This window comes from Mastomys coucha, unplaced genomic scaffold, assembly GCF_008632895.1.
Source record: "Mastomys coucha isolate ucsf_1 unplaced genomic scaffold, UCSF_Mcou_1 pScaffold22, whole genome shotgun sequence".
Lineage (NCBI taxonomy): Eukaryota > Metazoa > Chordata > Mammalia > Rodentia > Muridae > Mastomys > Mastomys coucha.
The window spans coordinates 226659562-226676759 of NW_022196905.1; the positions used below are offsets into that span (position 1 = coordinate 226659562).

General features: G+C 50.6%; 1 protein-coding gene across 10 annotated transcripts in view; it reads left to right on the plus strand.

Annotated features, from left to right (window-relative positions):
* Adcy7 (adenylate cyclase 7) overlaps positions 1 to 17198 on the plus strand; it is a 58211-nt gene that overhangs the window by 19600 nt on the left and 21413 nt on the right. For 3 of the 10 annotated variants that reach the window (XM_031340775.1, XM_031340772.1, XM_031340769.1), the window contains exon 2: positions 15439 to 15859. In XM_031340775.1, the coding sequence (XP_031196635.1) occupies positions 15689 to 15859 (171 nt within the window). In that variant the 5' untranslated portion in view covers positions 15439 to 15688. Of the gene's footprint in view, positions 1 to 2786; positions 2870 to 3628; positions 4257 to 9516; positions 9599 to 9632; positions 9796 to 15438; positions 15860 to 17198 lie in introns of those variants that run through there. The other 7 variants (XM_031340768.1, XM_031340776.1, XM_031340770.1 and 4 more) reach the window with 6 other exon arrangements.

A 17198-nucleotide genomic window follows, 5' to 3' on the forward strand; every position in this document is an offset into this window, starting at 1 on the left:
TGGCTCAACCTGCTGCCGCTCAGGGTTTCAGCATTGCATCATGGCTAGCCTTCACCAGTCTTGGTTCAGACCCACCCTGACTGAAAGGTCTCTTGTTCCTCAGGTCCTCTGCTAGGTAGTAGGTAGAATGGGAAGCAGCCTGGTCTCAAGCTTTATTTCCCTAACTGGCCTTCTTCAGGGATCCTTAGAACAGAGCTTTCTTGCTGTCATCTGCTGTCCTTGCAGGATGTATATAGTGTGGCCAGGTGTTGGTTTGGCCCAGGTCCTGGGCTCAGCACAGGATGGGGGTGGCCAGCCTGGACCCAGTAGGTGGTCCACAGTACTGAGACCTCTAACAGTGGAAGGTTAGTTTCTCCTCTGCAGGGATCAGTTACGATTCCTGTCAGTTTCCCAAGTCTCCCTGTCCCCTTGTCCATTCTTGGCCAGCCCCCTGACTTGCTCACATTGCTTGGCATTTTCCTACTGCTTGCCTGTGCAGTCTCTCTGCCCACCCATACAGTCTCCACACCACACTACTGCATTTAACCTGGTCGGCATTCCTTTGAGCGGACTCGTTGGAGTACTGGAGTCCACCAAGGAGACAGCTCCATGCGTCTGCCCAAGTCCATCCGTGTGGCAGGTACCTCCTCCCCTGGGCTCTGTGGTCACCCCCCTTCTTGTTGCAGGCTCCTGTGGTCACCAGACCTTTTCTTTCTTATGTCCTCTCCTTATGCCTCGTGCCCGTCCCTGTCCTTCACCCCCACCCAGGGCTGACCACTAGAAGGAGTTCCCTGCCTCTTTGAAATCTCTGCTCCATTTCTTGGCAGTGCTTTCTGAATCCCTAGGGCCACCCTCTTTGCTTTCTCCCTGGACATCGGCACCCAGCTGGTCCATACAGACGTGGCCATGGCTCTGGGACATGGTCCCATACAGACATGGTCCATACAGACATGGCCATGGCCTTGCTCATTGAAAGAAGGAGTTTATGCCCCCTTTGCATAATGGTGGGCTGGGATCTGGGGAGCACGATTCTCCCTGAAGGGAGGAAAGGTGCCAGTGATGCTTCTAGAGCTTTGAGCCTGGATCATCGTCTGGTCCACAGTGCCCTATTTGAGGCCCTTGTCTTCCAGGGCCACGGCCCAGCTACCTACCTTGGAAGTGGCTCAGTCACATGTGCTGGGCTCAGATGACTTACGTCAGTGTTGACTTACGTCAGCTTCCCAGACTGAGTAGGGAGAAGCATGGGGCTCTGGAGCACAGGTGGGACAACCCAGGGCCAGTGGGCTCTGCAGCGACCAGGCCAGCATACATTTCCCCATGAGTGCCGTGGGAGGGCACAGCTCTGTCCACACGAGTATCTCTGGCTCAGAAAAGAGAATGTGGACTTGGGACCCATCCGATGGACGTGTCTATTTCTCTCCATTTTCTATTTATTTATTTATTTATTTATTTATTTATTTATTTATTCATTCATTCACTTTACATCATGATCACAGCCCCCATCCTCTATTCCCAATCCCACCCTTACAAATCCTTCTTGGATTTACAAATCCCATCATCCTCTCCCCTTCTCCTCAGAAAAGGGGAGCCCCCCCCCAGGTACCACCATTTTCAAAGAATGTCACCTTGTCCTTTGGGCTTCAATCTTTTCATTTCTGTGGCAGGCTGGCTGACCCTGCTACCAATCACAAGGGGCTGGGGCAGGCAGCCCACACCTGTCTCCAGGACCCCATCTGCCTGGGAAGGGGGGGCTGCTCTAATGGGGTCCTGACTGATGAGAGGCAGCCTCTTTTGAAATAGTGAGACTCCCTGGAGCCATGGCTCCGCCCTGGGGAGATGCATGGGGATGCAAGGGGCTCTGGGGGGCAGAACGGGAAGTGGCTGCATCCCTTTCCCAGGCCTGCCAGGGGAGTCGGGGGAAGAGCTGCTCGGGAGTAGGCAGGGGCGATTAGGCAGTGAGATGGATACCTCTGGGAAGAGGTTCCTGGTCCTTGTATGTCCAGGTTGCTTAGGCTGCAAACCTCATGTTTAGAGTAGGCTGGCATGATTCTTCCAGGTCATGGTGTGATGGTGTGCTGCCTTTTATACGAAGCACCTAATAGTTAGGTTCCACTACCAGTTCATTCATTGTGTCTGGAGGCTGAAGCCCAGAGAGGTTACTCAACGTGGCTAGGGCCACAGAGAACCTTCCAGGCGTTTGAGCTCAGAACTTGCACTCTGAACCTCTAGGCTCTGCTGTTTTTCCATTGTGAGCACAAGCAGCACCTTGGCCACCCTCCCATTTCCTTTCCTCGTTTAGTAAGTTGGTCACGTGGCTTCCCTGTCCCCAAATGTGTTGCACAGGAACCCAGTGCTATTATGCTTCTTGTGGCTTCAGCACCTTGCACTGGTGTAGGGCAGGAGTCCAGGGAGGAACTGGTGACAGATGGAGCTGGGGCCCGACTGCGGGTGGACCCCTTCGCTCTTTTAACACCCGTAGACTTGGAAGGTGGCTTTATGGAGGTCTGATGGGACCCCATGCTTGGGCCTGCCCACACTGCCCACTGGGTGCTGGCTGTATTGCAGTGTGGGGTAGGATGTCCATGCCTACTTGGCAGGATGCTGAGCGGTGTACAGCCTTTGAGGAGGTACCGTACACCCCCGCAGCAACAGGCTAGGGCAGCCGTGGGGAAGCCAGGTGGGAGGGACTGAGTGGTCTTCCTGGAGGAGCTGGCTTACCAGGGTAGGAGTTGGTTAAGTGGATGTGCTACGAGGCGGGTGATGGGCAGCATTTTCAGGCTACTCAGACTCAATGGTGAAAGGGCGGAGCTTATTTGGGGAAGCAAAAATCACTCAAAACCCACAGCCACCAGGAAGACCCAAGAAGTTGCCGAGAGAGTTTTGGGCTAGGGTAAGCGAGGGGGATGAATTTCTTTGTGTTCTGGCCAGGGACAAGGGTCCCTGGAAGATTGTCCTCAAAGGAGGCCAGGGTTTAGGGAGCAGAGCCTGCTGGGGAAAGGCTCCATGTGTGAGCCTTTCGTGTCCAGCCTACAGCCTAGCTCTGGAAGGCTGGAGTTTGGGGACATCAGAGGAGGGTACCCAGGCTTCATGGAGCTATGGGAAGCGCCTCTGAGTCCATGGGTGGGTGTGGCTCTGGAAGTCAGGCTGTGGTTTAGGGGGACACAAGGGTTGCTTTCCCTGAAGGCTAGCTCTTCAGGCTCTCAGGCCCACCCCTCCCCCATTACAGACAGGCCCTCTTGGTCTTATAGGGTTCTCAGAAAGCCTGGGGAGAAAGTCTCTCAGGTCCTTGGGCTAGGGTGGCCTTTCTACAGCTGTGTGGGCCTTTGGGGCTTCTGACGTAGGGAGTAGCCTCAGGCTTGCTGTTGGGACAGAGGCCTTGCCGGACTCCCTAGGTGGCCAACTGGGTTCTGGTGTGGCAGGCTGCTCACTTCCACCTATTAGTTCTTTGCTGGAAATGCAGGACAGCTCAGGAACCCTGGAGTGACCAGGCCAGGAGAGGGTGAGGAAATGCCTGGCCCGTGGAGCTGTGGAGAAGGAGGTGGAACTGAACCAGTTTTTTAGTTTTGTTCCCTGCCCAGTGTGGCCTGGAAACTGAGGCACATGGTCACAGTCTGGCACTGGGAGCCATCTTCTTGCTTCCTTTCCCCAGAGAAGAAGGTATCTCTACCTGGAGGCTTCCAGGAGGCAGCTGCGGAGCCCACCAGAGCCACAGAACCAGGCCTATGCTCTTGACCTCACCTCTCCCCACCATCCAAGAGGGCCAAGTCAGGTTGCTCCCTGCTAGATCTCTCCACCCTGGAAATGGGCCCCATGACTGCCAGAAAGGGGGAGCTGCCACCATGGCCTGGGAAGACTTCCTGGGGGAGGAGTTCTAAGCTGGGTCTGGAGACTCCAAAGGGAGCATTTCCTAAAGGAAGTTCATTAGCCCAGAGCAGAGAGAGGCCCCTTAACCAGCAGCTTTTCCCCCCTGTAAGACAGAAGTTCTCAACCTGTGGGTCACGACCTTTTTGTCAAACCTCTATCTCGAAAAATATTTACATTATGATTCATAGCAGCAGCAGAATCACAGTTATGAAGTAACAATGAAAATAGTTTTATGGTTGGGGGTCACCACCGTGTTAAGAGGGTTGAGGCCCACCGCTGTTGGATGCTGACTTGTTCATATGTAAAAGGCTTTAAAGGGAAGAGGAGAGCAACTCAGCCCTACCCGTGATCAGGCCCTGTGGATTTGTGGCTAGCTTGCGCTGTACTCTGCGTTAAGGAATGCAGGTGAAAAGGTAAGAATGATCCTGGGGTCTGGAGAGATGGCTCCGTCGTTAAGAACACTGTTGGCTTTTGTAGAGGACCTGCGTTTGATTCCCAGCATCCACATGGTGGTTCACAGCCATCCATAACTCCAGTTCTAGGAGATCTGACACCTGACTTCTGAAGGCACCACATGCCTGTGGTGTGCATACAGATATATTCAGGCAAAACACACACATAAAATAATATTAATTAATTAATTAATTTAGGGATGGGGAGATGGCTCAATGGTAAAGGGTACTGGCTACTCTTCCAGAGGACCCAGCCAGGCTCAGTTCCCAGCAGCTGCATGGCATCTCACAACCATCTGTAAGTCCAGTTCCAGGAGGTCAGGTGACCTTTCCTGGCCTCCTCAGGCCAGGCATACATATGGTGCATACTACATGAAGGCCAAATACCCATATGCATCAAGTAAAAAATGAATTAATAAATCAAATTGAGAGAAAGACACACAGAGAGAAAGACACACACAGAGAGAGAGAGAGACAGAGACAGAGAGACACAGAGACACACAGAGAGAGAATATTAGTTTGGACCTTAGAGTGAGGCAGGCCTGAGTTTGAATCTGAACCATTCCAGGCAGCTTTGGACTGTAGGCTAGGATGGCAGAGGTATGTGCCAAAGCTAGCAGTGGCTCCTGGAGAGCTAACCTGTTCCCCACACTGGAGACTCTGAGAAAGGCAGACCACTTTTTCTCCTGGCCATGTCCAGAGGCTGCAGAGCGCTTCCTGTCTGTCAGCAAGCCTGGGAGGCATAGGGTAGTGTCCAGCACTTTCTGGGATGTCATCTGCCAGCTCCCCCTGCTCAGACCAGCATCCTCAGCCTGGGCCGCAGTCACTGTATGGCTACTTTCCACTGTATGGGCCCAGCTAGACTAGACCCAAGCTATCAGCTCGGCTGCTGTCTAGAGCCCTCAAAGGCATCTTGAGGTGGTGTTCTCTGCTCCGTCCTCTCCAGAAGCGAGGCCACTGAAACTGTGGGCTTCAGACAGGATTGGGGGAGGGGCTTCTTCCTGGCTTGTTTCTTTCATACCTTTGGTCCTTTTTGTTGGTGACAGTCATGTAGATGTCCTCAGCCGGTGCCAGTTGCTGGCTGCATGACCCCATAGAGCCCTCTCAAAACCTTATGGTCAGACTACTCTTCTTCGCCATTTCTTCGCCATTTCCAAAAGAGGAAACTGAGGCACGGAGCTGTCATGCAGCTGTATCCGATAGAGCCAAGAATCACTTTTTCTATTAAGGCAATATGACAATAGAAAGAGAAGGTAAGACTAAGAACTGAGACTTAGCCATTAGGACCAGAGAAGATTTTGGCGGGGGGTGGTGGTGGTTAAGGATTGGGGGGAATGTGTTTTGGTTTAGTCTGTATCTACCAGGCATGACGCTGGCCCTGTAGAGTTTTCCCAGGAAGCGGTATATACCGTGGGCATCGGCACGCGTTCTACCACAAAGATATGTTGTACCAGCCCTGAGTGGGAGACACACTCCCAGGCGTTTGCTGTCACCAACCATGGGACAAGGAATCTTGTGTGGGTCTCCGCACACATGCAAGAGTATGTACAGAATCAACTATGGCAGTAGATTTGTTAAGTCTAAGGTGTCTGTGTTTTATAAAGTAAGCTCATCTTTGCCAATCAGACAGGTAAAATAGCTTTTCGTGGTAGTTTTAACTTGCATCTCCTATACTCAGTATAGGTGATGTCATATTTTTTCCAAAAGTGCAAAAGCTTTTAGAGTTGGCTTTTCTCTGTCCTTTCTGTTTGTGATCTTGCCTCTTTCTTAGTCTTTTTAATTTGTCGGTGTTCCTCATATTTGAAGGGGATCAGCTCCTTGTGATGTGAGCTGCACATGTATTTCCCCATGTATGGTTATTCTGTTGATTATTCTTTTAATATATTTTTTTTATCAAGTAGTATATTTTGTTTATCTAAACACTTGAATCTGTCAGTCTTTATGACTCGTGTTGGAATCGGGTTAGGAAGGCCTTAGTCAGCCTGGTGGTGGAGGTGCATGTCTTTAATCCCAGCACTTGGGAGGCAGAAGCAGGTGGATCTTTGAGTTTGAGGTCAGCCTGGTCTACAGAGTGAGTTCCAGGACAGCCAGGGCTACACAAAGAAAAGACAGAGAGCCAGGCGGTGGTGGCTCATGCCTTTAATCCCAGCACTTGGGAGGCAGAGGTAGACAGATTTCTGAGTTCGAGGCCAGCCTGGTCTACAGAGTGAGTTCCAGGACAGCCAGGGCTATACAGAGAAACCCTGTCTTGGGGGTTGGAAAAAAAAAAAACAGAAAGAGAGAAAGAGGGCTGGAGAGATGGTTTAGTGGTTAAGAGCACTGACTGACCTTCCAGAGGTCCTGAGTTCAATTCCCAGCAACCACATGGTGGCTCAGAACCATCTATAAGGGTATCTGACGCCCTTTTCTGGTGTGTCTGAAGACAGCTACAATGTACTCATATACATAAAATAAGTAAATCCTTTTTTTTTTTTTTTTTTTTTTTTTTTTTTTTTTTTTTTTTTTTTCTGGAGACAGGGTTTCTCTGTGTAGCCCTAGCTGTCCTGGAACTCACTCTGTAGACCAGGCTGGCCTCCAACTCAGAAATCCGCCTGTCTCTGTCTCCCAAGTACTGGTATTAAAGGTGTGTGCCACCACCGCCCAGCTAAATAAATCTTAAAAAACAAACCAAAACAAAAAAAACAGCATTAGTAAAGACATACAAGAAATTCTCTTTAAAAAAAAGAGTGAAAGAAAGAGAGAAAGAAAGAAAGAAAGAAAAGCCTTAGCTACATCAGTGTTGACATGGGAATGCTGGCAGTCTCCTATGTTGATTGAGACTCTGGTCAGCCCTCTGCCCTCGTTAAAGACTCACACGCTCATTTTTGCTGCCCTCTAGATTATTAGGGAAACAGAGCTTTTCTCCTTCCTTCCATGCATCACAGGAACTAACTCAGTGTCTGGGTGAGGCCTCCCAGACTGCTCTGTGGGGCCCATCAACCAATGAGGTCCCGGAGGCCAGTTAGACCTCCCCTTTCTGTTCTTCCTTATCAAGGGAAAGGGGATCAGACCTCTGCTCTGCGTGGGTGTGCAAGTTTCCATTCTAAAGGGTGGATGGCAACGTTTAAAAGAAAGAGTCATGAGTAATGGAAGGGTGGGGCCCAGGCCAGGAAGATGGCTCAGTGGGTAGAGGTACTTGTCACCGAGACTGATGATTTAGGTTTAATCCTGGGATCCATGTGGTGAAAGAAAGTGTTCCCCCAAGTTCTCTTCTGACCTAACAAAGTAAATAAATCAGTGTAAAAAATAAGAAGAGGTGGAGACAAAGTTGATGCTCCTTGGGAAGTCTGGCTGGCCACGTGTCAGTAAGTTAGACTGTCTGGCTCCCCCAGTGTACAGAGTCCCTGCAGACATGGTGTGGCGGCCCCGCAGCCTCTGTCCCTTGGAGCTAATCTTGGGCAGCTTCTGCTGGTCCCGGCCAGGTGCCTGGCATACATGTGTTGTTACTGTTTTTGGAATGTGTGCCAAGGGATCAGTGAAAGAACAAATGAATGACCAGCAGGTACTCATTCCAGGGCAGATCCACCAGCCGTCAGCCGATGGGTAGACATATCTGTTGTATGTGCATTTTAACAGAGAAGCTGTGCTGGCCCACTCCTGTGATGTCAGCGCTCAGCATTTCTGAGCCTGAGGCAGAAGGATCTGGAGTTGGAAACAGTTTGAGCAACATAGTAAAATCTTATTACCAAAAATCGAGTGGGGGAGAGGGGAAGGGTGTAGGTGGAGTCTGGACGGGGACGGGTAGTTCAGTGGTTTGGCCCTCTGCTGCTCTTCCAGAGGACTAACGTTTAGTTCCCAGCTCCTACATCTGGTGGCTCACAGCTACCTGTAAACTCCAGTTGCAACAAGATCTGATGCTTCTACAGGCGTCCCAAACCCTCCCTGACCCTCACATGGAGAAAAGCCACAGGGGCATGGGAGAGTCTGAGGAGGCCAGCTCCTGTTTAGCAGTAGGAGAAGGGAGGCTTGCCGTACCCAGGATCACTCTTTCCCAGCCTGCCCCTGGTTTGTCTTCCACCTTCGGATTCTTCACCAAGTGAGGCAGCTTCTATCCAAGGCCCAGCAGAGGCCAGGAAAAGCTGAGACCTGTCATAGGTCTGACATACTGCTTTGAGGGGAGATTGAGGCCCAAGTTAGGCCAGGGCCTTCCCCAGGGCCACACAGCTAATGGTGACTGACACGACTGGACAGACTGCACCACGGTTCCAGCCTGGAGGGAAGAGGAGGTTGAAGCTGGTTGCACTGGAGTCTCTAATGATTGCGCTGCCTGGGGCTAGGCAGACTCTCCTCAGGAGAGGGAGGTGAGTGAGAGGCACACTGGAGCCTGGCCCTACCATACTTACCCTCTAGATTGGGCCTCACTGCTCCATTTTGGTCCTAAAGGACTTCCTTGGTCTAAGTTGGCTCTTAGCTTTGGATTTACATGTTCCTTTGTCCTTGCAAGCTTTGTCCGTAGCAAAGTTGTCCTTGCAACTTTGAAGACCCCTTGTCCATCCCTTCCAGAGTATGAGCAACACTGCCCCTCCACAACAAGTACAGAGCTTCCTGAAGCTCAACACTTGGGGGCTATGTAGTATAGCAGGCTCCAGGCTCCTCTGCTCTAAGGGAAGCCCCTTGCATTCTTGCCTTTTGGCTGATGGCTGCTTTGCTTGCTCACTCAAAGGTCCCGTATCCCCACCCTGAGCTGTTCCAGACTTACACTTGCCATTATTTCAAAAGGCCTGCTGGGACCAGCTGTAGGGCAGACAGAAAAGCATATCCTGTCTGGGTCCAGTTGAAGAAGCTGGAGTCTGACCAGCAGATGCTGAACTGGAGGGAGGCATGGAAGCCATGGTCCCAGGGCTCTGGGGCCAAGGCCAAACTGGGAAGGGAGGCACCAGGAGAGAGGCCTTAGGATGGGATCACTTGGTCCTGGGATTTCCTGGGCGCCGCTGATGCTGCTAAGCAGCATGTGCATGAAACTTGGGCTCTTCTGAAAGAGATGGCTTGGCGTGAGACATTCTCAGCAATGAAGAGTCTGCTGCTGCTGATGATGATCCCCAGTGGCTCACAGAGGCCTGGGAACAGGGTCTATTGTGGGTGTGTCAAGAGTAGATTGCCAGGCAGGCAGGGTGGAGCCTCTCTTCCTCACAGGCCTACGGAGGGGCCCTCATGCCTCAAGGCCCCCACTTCCCTTTTCTGAGGACACCAGGGCCTCAAGCCTTCTGCAGCTCCATTCTTGCTGAGGAAGCTGGCCTGGGGTTCCTCCTGCTGGCTCTCTCTAGGTAAGGAAGTGGCTACACATATGGGTGTTTTAGAACATGCTACTACCGTCTTCCATTGGAGGGTGGGTCTCCCAAGCAGCTCTGTGCTAGTCTATGATGCCCCAGCCTCCTGCCTCGAATCGCTGTCTTACTCAGGAACATGGACACCACTGGTCAGGATTGGTGAGGAGGGCCCGGTACCCCAGTACAGGAAAAGAGTAAGTGTGTGCCTCAGAGGGCTTCCTGGATGAGGCACCCCTCCTGAGTCCTGTTGCTTGTAGGGCAGAGGGAAGTGTCTGATGACCTCTACTGAACCCCCACCTTTAGTTAGCCATCGTGATGTCCTGGGCTCATGGACTAGGGACTGGAAAGGGGTAGACATTTGGAGGTATTTATGTATGGGCTTTCTGGTTGTAAGTTCTGTGAGGGAAGAAGGCAGGGAGAGGAACGGAGTGTGCATGGCCTGTGTTCAAATCATAGATTTCTGTCTCATTAGCTTTGTGACCATGGCAACGATTGAGCCTCTCTCTGTTGTTCATTTCCCACATCCAGGAAATAGGATCGGCAGGCCTGTAGGTGAGTGTGCAGAGTTAAAGACAGGGCCTCTCACTGAGCCTTTGTCTTTTGACTAGGCTAGGGGTCACCACGCCTCAGAGAGCCACTTGTCTGTGCTGAGCCCCCTGTGTCAGGTTTTCAGGAGTATGCAAGACCATGCCCGGTTTTTTACACTTAAACTCAGGTCCTCGTGCCTGCACGGCACATTTTCTTACCCACTGGACCATTTCCTCAGGGATTTTGAGGGAGCCATAGCCAAGTGTTCTCCATAGCTAGTTAGTGCAGTGGCTGCAAGGAGGAGTTGATGATTCTACCAAGGAGCCTTGAACCCTGTCCTGCTGCCGTGTGTCTGGGTCTAGCCTTGGAACTGGCTTGGTAGAGCCCTGCCCAGGGAAACGGCTGCTGCTGCTGGGTTCCTGTTCTCAGCAGGCCGGAGGGATACTTTGCTTCCAGCTGTAGACCTGCCCAGCTGTCCCAGAAGTGGGATGAGAGCCTTGGGTGGGCCAAATCCATGTGCCTGGCACAGCCGGTTGTCTATTTCCATTGCCCAGGAAGTAGCCTAATTGAATCCACAAATAAAAATGTTTACCAGGCCTGATTTCCCACGGGCCTGGGGTCGGGGTAGGGGCTCTCGTCGAAGCTTCTCAACCTAGCTCTGTGCTCGGAGGGACAGGTCATGTCTGGGAGCAGACAAGAGAAGTGCATGTGTGGAGCTTGGGCCTAGCTTTGCCTAGAGGAGCATATCTGGAGACCTGTCTCGGCCACTGGTGTCTGGGGTGTTTTTCAGCCCAACAGTCCCAGCTCACTGGTGTTTGGCCCTGAGCCAGAGGGTCAGGCAAGGCTGCTGTTTGTGGGCTTGTGGCATTTGGTTTAGTCCCCTAGAGTGGCAGTGGAGAAGCCTGTGCCTGGGAGCTGTGGTTTGAATCCCAGCCCCTCTGGCACGCACCACCGACTGGGTGATGATGTTAGGGAAGCTACCGTGCCTCTCTGCGTTCAGCTCTGCACTTGTTCGGAAATGGTATGAGTGTGTGGGCAGTTGCTTCAGAGCTACTTCAGGCTGCCCTGCTGGGCACTGCTCAGGGATGGGCCTTGTCCTGTTCTGCAGCCTACAGCACAGTGCTGGGCAGACAGCTGGTGCTTAGTGAGCACTTCCTGTGGATTTGAGACTGGTTTGCCTAGATATAGAAGAGTTCATGCTAACAGACCTGAACTGCCAGCCTCTAGGAGACAGCTTTCTCCTAGATAGCAATCTGCAATGTGCCTACTTGGGGGGCCTTTGGGCAGCCTGGGCTCCCTGTGTTCCCTGGCTAGATTGGTGCCTATGCACAGCTGCTTGGGCATGGGAGCCTCCCCTCTGCCTTAGACTTAGGCCTTTCCCATTCTGTGTCTGGGCCTGTGCTCTAAGGACAGGGAGGGAGAGAGCAGGAGGAGAGCCCAGGGCCCTCGCATCAGTGGTACTGACCGGACTCCTGGGAGCGGGCTTCCAGAGACCCTGGGCTTTAAGTCACTGAAGACTTTGTCCTCTCCTGGACACCTTTCTTTGAAGCTTCGATTGACAGCTGGCCGTTTGTGCCTTGGTGACCTCCCCGAGTAGCCTGTCCCCTCCGTTCCCTCCACCCTGTTATCCCAACTCTGAGGCACACCAGGTCAGATCCCTGGTGCAAGCTGTCTCTCCTACGGGAATAGAGCAGCTGTCTCCAGGTGGAATCTTTGAGTGGTCGCTCTGTCTTAAAGTCGTTTCTCCTCTTGGGGGCTGGGGGACGGGGAGTTAGCTTGTGGATTAAGTCAGGATTCTCTAGAACAGCGATTCTCAACCTGTGGGGTTGAATGACCCCTTCATAGGGTCACATATTATATATTCTGCATATCAGATATTTGCATTATGATTCGTAACAGTAGCAAAATTACAGTTATGAAGTAGTAACACCATGAAGAAATATATTAAAGGGTTGCAGTGTTTGAAAGGTTGAGAACCACTGCTTCAGAGGAATAGAACTGACTGGGTATACGTATATACACATATATATGTGTATGTATATATGTATATATATTAGAATGACTTACAGTCTGCGGTGCAGCTGTCCAACAGTGGCTGGCTATCAGTGGAGAGTCCAAGAATCCAGTAGTTGTTCAATCCACAAGGTTGGATGTCTCAGCTGGACTTGAGTATATTCTGGAATCCTGAAGAAGCAGGCTCTAATGCCAGGGAAAGAGTGGACTTGTCAGTGAGAGTGAGAGCAAGCAGGCAGAGAGCAGAACTTTCTTTTGTCCCCGTCCTTTATATATATGTCAGAAGATGTGCTCCCGACTAAAGGTGGATATTCCCACCTCAAAAGAGCCGGATTAGGGGCTGGAGAGGTTAAAAGCACTGACTGCTCTTCCAGAGGACCTGGGTTCAGTTCCCAGCACCTACATGGTGGCTCACAACTGTTTGTAACTCCAGTTCCAGAAGATCTGACACAGACATGGATGCAGGCAAAACACCAATGCACATAAAATTAATCCATTTAGAAATGATTTTTAAAAATCCAGAAGAAAGGAGTGTCTTCGCACTTCAGGTGATTTAAGACAGATCCCTCACAGGTGTACCCGGCTTCTTGGGGTTTAGGTGAATCCAGATGTAGTCAAGTTGACAACCAAGAATAGCCATCACAGCCTGCACCACAGGCAGGTAGCCTGGGCTGGCACATCACAGGCTGGCTAAGAAGCCCTTTGGGAATACACAGTCGTGTTAATGGGTGATGATGTCAAGCAGATCGCTGCTAGCCGGAGTCCACCTGTAGTAAAGGTGCCTTGTCCCACCCTGACTCGACTTTCTGTCCTATGAGGTGGGATTTGCAAACTTCATAAATCTGTCCTGGTGGGCCAGGCATGCTGGCACATATCTGTGATCCCAGCTATACAGGAGGATGAGGCAGGTGGATGGCATGTTTAAGGACCGCTTGGGTTACAGAGTGAGTTGAAGGGTCAATGATAGAGTGTTTGCCTAGCATACATGAAGTTCCAGGTTTAACTCCTTGTAGCAAGAAAACCTTCTGTGTCTATGGGTCCCTTTAAGAAAATGCGTCTCAAGCTCAGCAGTGGTGGCGCACGCCTTTAATCCCAGCACTTGGGAGGCAGAGGCAGGTGGATTTCTGAGTTCGAGGCCAGCCTGGTCTACAGAGTGAGTTCCAGGACAGAGGGCTACACAGAGAAACCCTGTCTCAAACAGAAGCAAACAAACAGCAAACCTACAAGAAAACTCATCTGGGGCTGGAGAGTTGGCCTAGTGGTTAAGTGTTATAGCGGTGAGTTTAAGTTAAACTGCTTTGTGCAAGTGTTATAGCGGCGAGTCATTCAAACTGCTTTGTGCTCTTGGCAGGTTGTGTTCCCAGACACCCGCCAGAGCCCTCTGGATTCACAAATGAAAGACACCACACACACACACACACACACACACGCACACACTCCAGTTAATTTTAAAATGCCTTGGCTAGCTCAAAGGCTGAGCAGTTTTTTTTAAAATGATTTTTAAAAAAGGATTTATTTATTTATTTTATGTATGTATGTGAGTACATTGTTGCTGTTTATAGACACACCAGAAGAGGGCATTGGATCCCATTACAGATGGTTGTGAGCCACCATGTGGTTGCTGGGAATTGAACTCAGGACCTCTGGAAGAACAGTCAGTGCTCTTAACCACTGAGCTATCTCTCCAGGCCAAGGCTAAGCAGTTCTAATCCTCCTGTTGCTAGCACATTTTTCTCTCCTGTAATCCTGGCATAACACCCTCTAATTCTGTATTTTATTGTTGTTACCCTGGATCCTTCTGGGTGGCTCCCTAGTCTTTGCTGCCCAAAATGATTCTAGATTCTGGATGATTTTCCTTCTGCAGCTCTAAATCTGATCCATCTCCCTCCAAATCCCGGTGACTCCCCTCCGTCCTTTCTCCCAGTTCCTAGCCCACATAAATCTAAAGGTCTCTCCTCAGTCTGCCTGCCCAGCCATTGGCTGTTGGTTCTTGATTGCTTAATCAAAAACAAATTGGGGGCAAGGATCTTCAGCGTTTGGACATGGAGATTCCCAATTTTGGGGGCTGGATTAATTCAAAGTGTAGAACCAATCCCCAGCAAAGAGTACTTGGGGCTCTTACAGAGGGCCCGAATCCAGTTCCCATAGCCCATGTTGAGTGGCTCACAACTGCTCTAGGGCATCTGATGCCTTCTTCTGACCTCTGTGGGAAACTTCATGCATGTGACATACATATACTTTCACATATAATTAAAAGTAAAAATAAACCTAAAAAGGAAAACAGACTCACGTGGATACCGAGTATCCCAATATAATACCTAGTATAGCAGTGTGCGTGTGCGTGTGTATGTGTGTGTGTGCATGCGCGCGTGTGTGTATGTGTATGTTTGTGTGTGTGTGTATGTGTATGTGTGTGTGTATCTCCTAGTATAGGGGACTACCCTGGTAGAAGCCAGTAGTGTGGAAGCTAGCCTGTCTCCTTAGTGTCCTCAAAGCTCTGGATCCTGAGACGCTCCTTAAATCCCAGGCTGCCAGGATCTCAGTTTGGGACCCTGTGGGTCTGAAGACACAGCCTGAGCCCCAGGCATCCAGAGAGTGTGCTGTTCATGCAGGGGCTCTGGGAACAGAGCAGAGGTTAGACCAGACACAGGAGCCCTGGGAACAGAGCAGAGGTTAGACCAGACACAGGGGCCCTGGGAACAGAGTAGAGGTTAGACCAGATCCCATACCATGCTCATCTGATCTGCCAGGGGCCCTACTGAAGCTTCGAGAACAAAAGAAGATTGAGCTAGGAGCTCAGTTGGAGATCATTAGAGATTGCTTAGAAAAAGAAATGCATGTGGCCTAGCCTCATAGCGTGCACACAACGCTGGGAAGTCAGTCACCAAACAGGAAGTGTCCGGCTTTGAGTGGCAGTGCGCTGTGCCAGTCTCCAGGGTGATAAAGGAACTGTGGTCTGTGCCATCCACTGTAGTGGCCACAAGTTAGGTAGACCTGTGGCCCTTAGAAAGTGACTGTGTGACTGGGATTGGGGTTGGGAACTACGTAGACAGGGTCTTGTTATATAGTCCAGGCTGTCCTCAGACTCAGAATCCTCCTGCTTCAGCCTCCTGCATGCCACCACACCTGGCTTCCATAGTTGCATTTTTAATGACTTTGAATTTACATATGCCCAGGTGTGTGGAACTGTAGTTCTAGTAAGACCTCATCTGGCCCCACCTTCTTCCCTCATGCCAGCCCTTCCCTAATTTGGCTTAAGACATTAAATGTTTTTTTGCTCTGCTTTGTCTCCACAGATCTGAAAACCTGGAAGTTTCTATCAGCTTGTCCTAGACACCCTGAAGACACCAGTGAGCAGGACCCAGTGGCTGGAGCGGGTGTCACATGCTCATGGAGCCACGGGCTCTGGCTGCTTCTGTCCAGTCCTGCCTGCTACCCTCAGAAAGGATAGAAGCCTAGGCCACATACTAGAGCATCAGCTGACAGATGTATCTCAGACAGTGGGGCTCCTGAGCAGGCTGCTGGACCAGGCCATTGGGGAAGAGGATGCCAGCGAAGGGGCGCTACTTCCTAAATGAGGGTGATGAAGGCCCCAACCAGGCAGCGCTCTATGAAAAGTATCGGCTCACCAGCCAGCATGGGCCACTGCTGCTCTTGCTCCTCCTGGTAGCCGTGGCCACCTGCATCGCACTCATCAGCATCGCTTTCAGCCATGAGGTAAGGCCCTGGGCAGTGGCACCAAGCCTTTCAGCATGTTGATGCCTGCCTGGGGCTTCATCTTCTTCCTTTGTGAACTGCTAGGTGGGTTGAAAACAGGTCCATTTGAATTTGATCTTGAATCTGGTTGATTTTAACTATTGTATTAATTGTACGAAATAAATCAATCTCAATTTTTTTCACCATGAAATTCAATCTGTTAAAGAGCTGAGTCAAACTTGGGGGTGGTGGTGCATGTCTTCAATCCCAGCACTTGAGAGGCAGAGGCAGGCCAATCTCCATGAGTTCAAGGCCAGCCTGGTCTACAGAGAAACTTTCAGGATAGCCAGTGCTACACAGAGAAACTTTGTCTTGGAGAGAGAGAGAGAAAGAGAGAGAGAGAGAGAGAGAAAGAGAGAGAGAGAGAGAGAGAGAGAGAAAGAGAAAGAGAGACAGAGAGACAGAGACAGAGAGAAAGAGAGACAGAGAGAGAAGGGAAGAGAAGAGAAGAAAAGAAAAATAAAATAGGAAAAAAAAAACCAACCCAGATCTGATTCAGAGTTTGTATGTTACTTCCTTCCCTTGTCTGACCATGGCAGACATCACCAATCAATCCCTGTATTTCTCTCTGAATCTATGATCTCAGAATTTTTTTCTCCTCATCTTCCTTTTCCTTCCTCCTTTCCCTTCTCCTTGTTCTCTTTTCCTCTTCCTTCCCCCTTCTTCTTCCTCCTCCTCCTCTTCTTCCTTTTTTCTCATTTATGTATGTGTGTGTGTATGTATGTATGTATGTATGTATGTATGTATGTATGTGTATATAGACAGGGTGTCATTATGAAGCCCAGACTGGCCTTGAGTTCACATCCTCCTAAATGCTGGCATAGAATCCTTATCACTGTCAGAGCAGATACTACGGGCACTGCTCCTACTCCTGACCTGTGCCCTTGCTTTGCTGAAGCCACTAGCTTTGTGCAGTTGTCATTCCTTCAGCATGTGGCCATTATGACTGAGAACCTGTTCTCTGTTTATCTTCATCTTCTTGCTGATTGTAGTAAATACAGTCGGAAGTTCCCGAGAGGTTCCCTCAGAGGCTGCAGGGAGTTCTGTGGCAGGGAGCCAGTGTCCTTCAGGGAGTGGAAAGGGACAGCAGGTCCTTGCAGCTACAACCAAAGTACCACTTTCCTGTCATTTGCCAGAGGCTGGTAGTGCCTTCCTTCTCTGTAGGGGAGCCCAAGATCTCAGGGCACATTTGTCTTCTGGACTCTTCTCCCCACCTCTACTCCAGTGCTGCTCCCTTTGTGGGATACTTGTTCTTTGTGTCCCTCCAAAGCTAGTTCTTAGACATAAATTCTTCTCCAGG